At 29.6% G+C, this 9269-nt stretch overlaps 2 protein-coding genes across 2 annotated transcripts in view; both read right to left on the bottom strand.

Annotated features, from left to right (window-relative positions):
- The window catches only part of LOC115237864 (homeodomain-only protein-like), a 12864-nt gene extending 10518 nt beyond the window's left edge, over positions 1-2346 (bottom strand). The window contains exon 1 of the mRNA XM_029811206.1: positions 2201-2346. The gene's annotated coding sequence lies outside the window, so the exon portion shown is untranslated. The remainder of the gene's footprint in view (positions 1-2200) is intronic.
- Positions 2347-5244: 2898 nt separating this feature from the next.
- LOC115237892 (protein TRC8 homolog) lies at positions 5245-8484 on the bottom strand. The gene is made up of 3 exons (XM_029811256.1): positions 8161-8484; positions 7343-7710; positions 5245-7207 (listed from the first exon to the last, which is right to left on the bottom strand). Exons 1-3 carry the CDS (start codon positions 8447-8449, stop codon positions 5900-5902), a joined length of 1965 nt encoding a protein of 654 aa, XP_029667116.1. The 5' UTR covers positions 8450-8484; the 3' UTR covers positions 5245-5899.
- Positions 8485-9269: the final 785 nt, after the last annotated feature.

Here is a 9269-nt window from a genome sequence, read left to right as displayed (position 1 = left end):
TATATATATATATGTAGAATTAAATTAAAATTCAATTTAAAAATATTTTTTATCGAGAAAAATTATTATCGAGGCAATATACTTTCAATGTTTACAAAACAATGACGATAACACTCGCTAGATGATTTTATTAACGAGAAAGTCTAGAATTAAGACAACCGCCTCCGCAACGTTATTGCTTTAATCAAGAAACCTTTTGTTCCTTGCTTCTAATTAGTCCGATAGAGATCCCGTGATTATAGGCTGTGTGACAATCTCACCGCGGAAGAAACATATGTATATGTGTGTGTAAATGTAAGTGTGTGTATATATATATATATATGTATCAATGTATAAATATGCAAAGTATTCATAATGCGAAGTGTCGTTTTTATGAGACAATTGAATACATAAAATTACCAAAAATTCAAAAAAAAACACATCGTATACAACAATTAGTTTTTCAATTAGCATCTCTAAATACAATCTGACGAATGTAAATCTGTGAGCGGAAAATCCCTTTTAACAGATCACTTATGTCGAGTTGATCTATAAGTTGCAATTAGCGGTGCGAAAATCGCTCTATGAATCAATGCCATCTCTCTCTCTCTCTCTCTCTCTCAATATAAATCTTTCAAATATATATAGTTTCTCATATTTATATGATCTTTCTCTCTCTCTCTCTCCCTCCCCCCTTTCTCTCTTTCACTCTCCTTTTTCTTTCCTATACTTTACTTCCTCCTTTCTCTCTCGCTTCTTTCTTTCTTTTCTCCCCCCTTTCTGATATATATATATATATATATATATATATATACAGATAGAGATCCCGTGATTATAGGCTGTGTGACAATCTCACCGCGGAAGAAACATATGTATATGTGTGTGTAAATGTAAGTGTGTGTATATATATATATATATGTATCAATGTATAAATATGCAAAGTATTCATAATGCGAAGTGTCGTTTTTATGAGACAATTGAATACATAAAATTACCAAAAATTCAAAAAAAAACACATCGTATACAACAATTAGTTTTTCAATTAGCATCTCTAAATACAATCTGACGAATGTAAATCTGTGAGCGGAAAATCCCTTTTAACAGATCACTTATGTCGAGTTGATCTATAAGTTGCAATTAGCGGTGCGAAAATCGCTCTATGAATCAATGCCATTCATTTCCCACGTAAGCGCCGATAACGCTCTTGCATATACGCTATGAAAAAAGATCTTTTTCTCGTATGCCCACCAGTAAGAAAGGCTTCCACGGTTGTCCCGCTATCCTCACCATCGATATAACGATAGCGCATGTAGAGCAGCATTGCGCTTTATTCAGATAGAAGTAAAGCGTCGCGCGTAGTTAAAATAAAAAATATAATGCATTTTTATTGATTTGCAAATCAAGAACTAAAAATTAATTAATTATTTAAAATTGATAACATTACATATTACCTTTTTTTTAAATATAATGCAATATTATTAGTTTTCCAATTTTTTAATCAAATTATCTCGAAAACAATATATGTGAACAACACACACGTTCAAAAAACGTTCCGAGGATGTAAAACATCCTCTGGATGTTCTCTGGACGTCTTTTGAACATGTGTGTTGTTAGGGATAAAATTATATGCCATATTTTGACATTATCTTCGCAATCAATTGTCAAAAATAAAAGTTTAAATGCATAATCAGACATCTCAAGCAAGCTTCGCTTAAAAATTCCCTTTATTGGCTATTTTTTCAGTGCGCAAATACATTGAATCGTTTGTGGAATGTGCGTAGTTTATCAGCCATTCGTCACTAGCATAAATTCCGCAATATTTTTGGGATAATATCGATCCCCCCCCCACCTCCACCGAATCTTATACACCGTGTATGATCGAAATAATAAATGCAGGATTGCATAGATTTATTATTATAATAAACGCTAAATTGCATTTATTATATAATTTAAATACGCGTTATATTACATAATAGTAACTCGTCAAATATTCCAGACTCTCGTAAATAAAATTTGATTTTTTTTTTTCAAAAATAAAACTCCCTACTAACTTTTTAAATAACAAACTTGCAAAAAATAAACTATTATGTTAAATTAAAAAGTTGCAAAATATCACAATCACACTTATAATTTTTCTATTCTACTTTTATTCTCCATCTACTGTGACTTTTTATGACTTAGCAGCTAAGGTAAGAAAACGTTTTGAAGAAAGTTAGCTTACTTATTGTTCCTGAAGCAACTGATCGCAGAACAAATATAGAAGAACGTAGTAGATCCACACCCAACAACGGTACGCACGCGACTGACGAGATTCGAGACTTTCTGGGATCGAGCTAAACATCGTATTGTAAAATATACGAAGCAGAGTGGGAGACGAAACTGTTTTGCATGTACATGTAGATGCAGCTGTTTTAAGATATTGGCAATGTAATTCTAAATGCATGATATCAAACTGATATAAACAATCAATTAATGATCGATTTTGCCTCGAAATTTACAATTTGAAATAAATTTGTCTCTTCTTTCAGAAATGCATTTGTAATTTACAACTCTAAGGCAATAAATACACATTTTTCATTTCTCCATGATGTCAGAAATTTAAACTTATACTTATACAAAAGTTTCGATAATGAACAGACCAAATTAAATATAGTTTTTCTATTGACATCGGTTTTTCATTACGTGTATAAGAAATATGTTAGCTTATAGTCACCCATTTAAAGGGATTGAAAAAAAAGATTATGTGTGTATCACACAACACGTACAATATATTTTATAATTTTTAAGAAAATGCGAAAATACGTATTCGCATACTGCAAATTCTTAATAAATTTAGACTTGAACACGTGGCTAATGAGTCCGCGTGATAATCCATCCTTGACCCGCTAGATTCACATACACACACATACACACTGTCGGCTGAGTTACTTTAATCGCGCGAAAGCACGATAATTTTCTAGGCACATCATATGAAGAAGCACTTTACTATATTAATCTTTCCCATAAAAAAATTATATTTATCTTTTATATATGTGATATTTTAGAAAAACTATTTTTTGGATAAAAACCTAACATATATTTGTATTGACTTAAATAACAAAACAAGTTCTCAACGATTCTTTGATATCTACATACTTGACTAGAAGGAATATTAGGATTTAGGATTGTCTATTAAAAGAGTGAAATATGAACGTAGAAATTGTAAAAAAGCTTAAAAATATAATTTTTTTATTCGATGTACCTTAAAAAACATGTTGTACAAATTTATATATCATTTCTTAATAAAATTATATGTAAACTGGATGACTCACTGATAATAGAGATATAATAAGCAATCGAATATCTTAATCTTTTCATCTCATACAAATCTTGTTTATATAATTTAATATAAAAAATAATATTATAAATTCAATTTTTTAAATATATTATTACCAAATTAACAATAAAAGATAATCACTTACTAAAGTAAGAAAAAAGTAGAATGATATATTATATATATAATATAATATATATAATTTATAAAATAGCTTTGTGATTAAAATCAGTAAAATAAAGTCATATTACATATATATGCTCCTCCTCAATTATTTTATATTCATTATATTACTATTTACAGCATTTAAAATTCATAAAATAAATCAAACTTATCGTAAATTCATTCCATTTTTTTATATAAATAAATGATTAAACTGAAATATTTTAAACTTGTATGCAAACAGTAATCTGTTTAAAAGATTAGTAATCATAAATTATGCATAAAATATGTGCGTATATACACACACATTATACATACATACATACACACAAGAAATTTTATTTAAGAAATTAATCACATTGAAAAAATACATTCTTTTATTCAAAGTTGTACCTCTTTAGCTGAATTTAGAAATTTTTTAAACTTAATTAATTTATAATGAATATGGTGACGGTTGTCTCAATGCAAGTTATTACATATACCATTAAATAAAAAAGTTATAATTTTAATTGTTTTTGATTTCTTTAAAAAATTCCTTAAATAATCCCTTCATTTTTAGCATATTTAAACATATATCTTATGAGATTGATCAGTCATAATTGTGATGAGCAGTTAATAAATCATCAAATTAATATATTTTATCTGTCAGAGTTTTGAGCATATAATCATTAAGATATATTATTCTATACCACAGTATCTTGTTTATTTCTAATACCAATAAAATATTTTATTTTTATCTACAATATTTTTATTTTACGAAATAAAGAGGAAGCGGATGGATAAAAATTTATTTATTTAAAATTATTACCAACTGCAATCGATTTTAAAGAGGCAGAAGCAATCATTCACTCGAGGGTTCGAAAGAAAATAATATGCTCCAGTTTTCTTTAAGGATGACATATTAAAACATTAGGAAAAACTGTAAAAATTTGATAGACGATTCTGTTTCATCTGGATATCCGTTCAAAACCTGAATACATAATTTTTATATTTTATTAGTTTAATACCATTTTTAAGAGGCTCCTGTTTTTTCGTTGCAGTCATATTAAATTATGACTTCATAAGGAAAAAAATCACATAAAACTTGGAGCCTTATATAATATAATATGTGTTATACTTAATAATATTAAATTACACTTACAAAAACAAACCATTATTTTAGCTTAATTGTACCGAAATATAATCAAAGATTTGTTATAATAAAATTAAGATTTTATTGATACTTCTTCCTTTTCTTCAATTTAAATCTCTTATAAAATAAATCTTAAAGTGGTATCTCTCTTTTAATACAATAGAAAAATGTATGTCATGATAGGTTTGTTTGTTTTGCTTGCACTTTACGCTCAGATTCTTTGCTCTTTTTTTCTTTTCAACACTCAAATATATTTATATATCTCGTTTCAAATACAGAAAATTCTAGAGAGTGCGAGCAAAATAAACGCATCTTATAATTAAGAAAAATGGAAGCACATAAGTCATGTACAGGGAAGCTTATATTATTGCGTCACACTATACATATGCTCGAGTATGTATGTGTGTGCACATGACAATAGAAATGTCTTAACACACGAATTTATGCACATATCGGCACATATATAATGTATATATGGAATATGTGTCAATATGTGCATAAATTCGTGTGTTAAAGCATTTCTGTTGTCGAGCAATCATGACATAACATTGATCCAAAAATACATTTAGCGATAGACACCCATTGAATCGACAAAGAGCCAAAGGTTTGAGATTATACGCCAAATACTTTCTTATAACAAGATAATCGTCGCATGTAATTTTTTTTTTTTTTCTCCTAAGTAATTGCTCTAGTTTATTTACAAGATTTTACATGAAACTGGACGAAAGACTTGAGAGTTCTTACATAGTAATTATACTTACAATTTACGATGCTTCGTGATAATCAAATCTGAGCGATTTACAAAGAGTAAAATTTTCTAGGCTTCTGGTGCTTTGTGATTTAAAAATTGTGAATATATATATTTATTTATCAGTTTACATGCCGCTTCATATATCTTTTAAATCCAATCAGTAGTCTCTGATCCTTCTGATAAAAATAAACATTCAAATTTTGTTTAGCATGCACAAAAATACGTTATTTTCAATATCATTTTTTTTTTCAACCGCCGCTGAAAGGGCCACTATCTTTGTTTTGCACGTCTTCAACTTTGCGTAATATATATCGTAGTAACGAGAATCTTTAACGTATAGTCCTTACTGGATAAGCTTTGAATGAGCTTTGCATTTCTCTAGTAAATCTCGTGAATAGTTTCCAAACACACTTGTTTGTTGGTTTATAAACATATTCTATCCAGTCTTTACTTTGCATGAGATTTTGTAAACATGTATGTACATATCGTAATGGCACCACCAGATTCAAAAATTAGTTTCTAGAAACTGTTGAAGAAAAATATAATCCCGAAAGCGCAATTTCTACATTTCAATGCCGTTTCTTCTGTCTTCCTCAACTGCAAGAATGTCATTGTCTCTGCTTTGCACGTTTTCAACTTTATATAATATATCGTGACAGAGAGGACATCGATCTTGAACATACAGCCACTTTCGCAAGCATACACCGTGAAAATAATGATTGCACTGTGTGATCTTGGCGCTTTGCATTTCCTGATAGCAAATTGCGCAAACATCGTCGAGTTGTTCAAGCTGATCGGCATTCGCTTCCGGTAAAGAGTTGATCTTGTTCACAGCCGTGCGCCGCTTCATGAACACCCTCCATCCGGCCTTCGCTTCGCACCAGATGTTAAAATAAGCATGTATACACATCATGATGGCACGAATAGCTCCACCAGATTCGAAGACTAATATCCAGAAACCGTTGAAGAATAGTATAATGCCAAAAGCAAATTCTACAGTGTTGCCAAATGATCTTATAATGTATACACAATCATCAAATTGTTCCCAGAATGCACTTCTATACGCGTCGATCAGAAAGAGCGAATAAATTGCCAGCGAGACCAATACCTTGACTATTACTTCGATGCTGAAAACCGATACGGCCAATAACCACGTGCTCACCGTAAAGTGAGACCAGAGAAATATAAGTAATGATACGGGAAAAAATATTAGAAAGGCACAAACTGCCAAAGCCCGCAAATGCCTATGTAGTGCCGGGTTATGAGAAGCACTGAGCGACATCAAAAGTGGATTCACTATATTGTGCACAAAATGTAAAATTGCCGTAAACAATAGGCAAAAATTACGATACAATCGTACTAAACGTTTTTCTCTATCAAGACTTGTCAATCCAGTCTGCAGAGCAAGAATGTAGAACAATATAGCGGATACTGTGCCAATACTCTTCTCATCCTCATCTTCTGTCAGCAGCACCCATTGGAAGAAACAGCCGATATAGTGGCAGATGAACGAAATTATGCTGGTCATACCGAGAACAGCTGTCAAAGTTTCGCAACCATTTACCAATAGTGTCCTGACCATGACGTAATAATTAAATGTTTCTTCGCCATAGTGATTTCCAAGGATTTGGATAACCTGTTCTCCCATTCGTAACATCCAAAATGTACGAAGCACGCATGGTACGTTCAGACGCATCCATTCTGTTTCCGCAAGAGCGGATAAACCATAATTGATTATGAAGTTGTGTGCATGCCGATAGCCCATGTAGATTGTTCTTAATATAGAGATGCCATTATACCAGATGATAAATTTGCACACAGCTAATGGAATCAACGTCGCACATACTGGCGCATGATATAAATATTGTACCTAGAAAAAAAATATACACATTTGTATTAACAGAGCAAAAGTACTTTTTTCCTTCCATTGAAAAAAAAATGACAGTATAAGAAATTTATTATGACATCAGCAATAAAAAATTTCTCCAATATTTCGGAAGCTTACCGGTAAGGGATGAATGCCCAAAATGGATGGTGACATAAAACTTAGTACAAGCAGTTTTTGTACCACAGGATGTCTTGGGGCAAGATGAATGTAACAAAAGATACTGGCTAATAGGCATTGCAGTATATAGTTCTGAATAATCAGTAAACCTGGACCATTATACAGAACGTCTGATAAATTCAGGGATAATATATTGTCAAGTATGCTGATTGCAGGTTCATGTGAATTCATGTAAGCTATAATTGCTTTCATTGTACTAACATTTGACCAATATGATACAAATATTACCCCAACAGATATTAAATATAGGTATACAATTATTAAATGCCTAGTACATAACATAAATGTGTATAAAGCTACAAGGCATCCTGAAAAAAATGATAAAACTGTGAGATATAATTTATTTTAAATTTCTTTTTTGTTTCTGAGCAGTTTAAGCTGCAATCATAAATTTACATCTATGCAATGAAAAATTTTATTGCACAAAACAGCAACAATTATCTAAAAGATCTCTATAAAGCTTTATATAAAAAATTATATTTAAAAAATGTGCAAAGATAAGTCATATTTTTATCAGATATTTTATCAGCCAAATAGTCAGAGATAAAATTATATAGAAATATAAGGCAAAAAAAGTATTTCATTTATTAATTTTTTCATTTATTAAGTTTTATTAAATTTTTGAGAAAAACATTGTTTATATATGAAAACACTTGCCATCATACACAAAGTAACTGTAAATTTACTGACCACAGCTTTGATTCTCATTAAAAAAAAATATCTAATTTATAAAAATTGTATAAAGATATGTTACTCACCCAGACAACAGGATAAAAATTTGAATATGATTATCAAATAAGTTTTGTAAGTAAAGCGAGTTAAGTCAAACTGGTCCATCAAGAACGCGTCTGTCGTAACTGCAGAAATGGTATTAACAATTGTGCCTACATTGGTAGTTTTGAAACCATTTTCAGTACTGTCCAGTACAATATTATCATTAGGTAATCCAAGACCGATTCTGAGTAACTCATCAATAATAAATAAAGGTGGCACTCTCATTATAACATCAGCAAAGCTGAGGATCCTTTCTCGCAATGAAGTCTCCATTTTGTTAATGCTGTTCAAGAAAAACGTTCGAGGAAGACACGAATGAAAATTATATTATAAAAAGATATTTTTTGAAAAAAATATTTATTATCGATTTTCTTCAAACTTAATATTTTATATGTTAATGCACACAGACACACATAAAATCAGAATCTGTCTAAAAAAAATTTATCTCCACATTAAATTAAATCTTTGATACTTTTTTTTGTATGAGATAGCATCTGTCAAAAAATACTACATATATATTGCATCAATCGGTAAAAACATAACAATGTATCCCTGATTAGTTTAATTTACAAAATTAATTTTATTATATGTACATTGTTAATATTATTGATTGATTTTAAAAAATAAAGATCTTATATCTTGTTGATTATATTATTATTGACATTATGACATATATATAGGGGGAGATTCTTATATATATATATAAAATTAAAATAATTTAATGCCAATTTCAAAATTTACTATGCGTCAAATATTTGCTACACATGTTTTAGCTCAATGTAAAAACTAACAATAATATTGTTAAAGATTATGAGTATAATATTGATATAGCTTTAATAAAAAAAAGATATTTCTTTTGTGTGATTATGTAATAAAGATACACAAATGTTTTAATCAGTAAAGCAAAATATAACAACATCACATTTCAAAAGATGGAACAGAAAATCGTTTAATTTTTTCACTGAAGATATTACATACAATATTGTATAATCACATCAAAAGTAGCAGCAAACAAAACATGTAAATGTAAATAATTCTAATGGTAATCATAACCTAAATAACATTTTTCAAAATCGAAATTCTCGACACAATA

The sequence above is a fragment of the Formica exsecta genome, unplaced genomic scaffold, assembly GCF_003651465.1.
Source record: "Formica exsecta isolate Colony F162 unplaced genomic scaffold, ASM365146v1 scaffold314, whole genome shotgun sequence".
Taxonomy (NCBI): domain Eukaryota; kingdom Metazoa; phylum Arthropoda; class Insecta; order Hymenoptera; family Formicidae; genus Formica; species Formica exsecta.
The sequence above is the reverse complement of the archived record's forward strand: the minus strand, read 5'-3'. Positions and strand labels throughout refer to the sequence as shown.

Bases quoted from the DNA above. Each gene is read 5' to 3' on its own strand.
- LOC115237892 (XM_029811256.1), bottom strand. From the start codon at position 8,449: ATGGAGACTTCATTGCGAGAAAGGATCCTCAGCTTTGCTGATGTTATA. The intron at 7,711-8,160 runs GTGAGTAACATA...CATTTTTTTCAG, and splicing joins ATTTTTATCCTGTTGTCTGG to GATGCCTTGTAGCTTTATAC. The intron at 7,208-7,342 runs GTAAGCTTCCGA...TTTTTTTTCTAG, and splicing joins TGGGCATTCATCCCTTACCG to GTACAATATTTATATCATGC.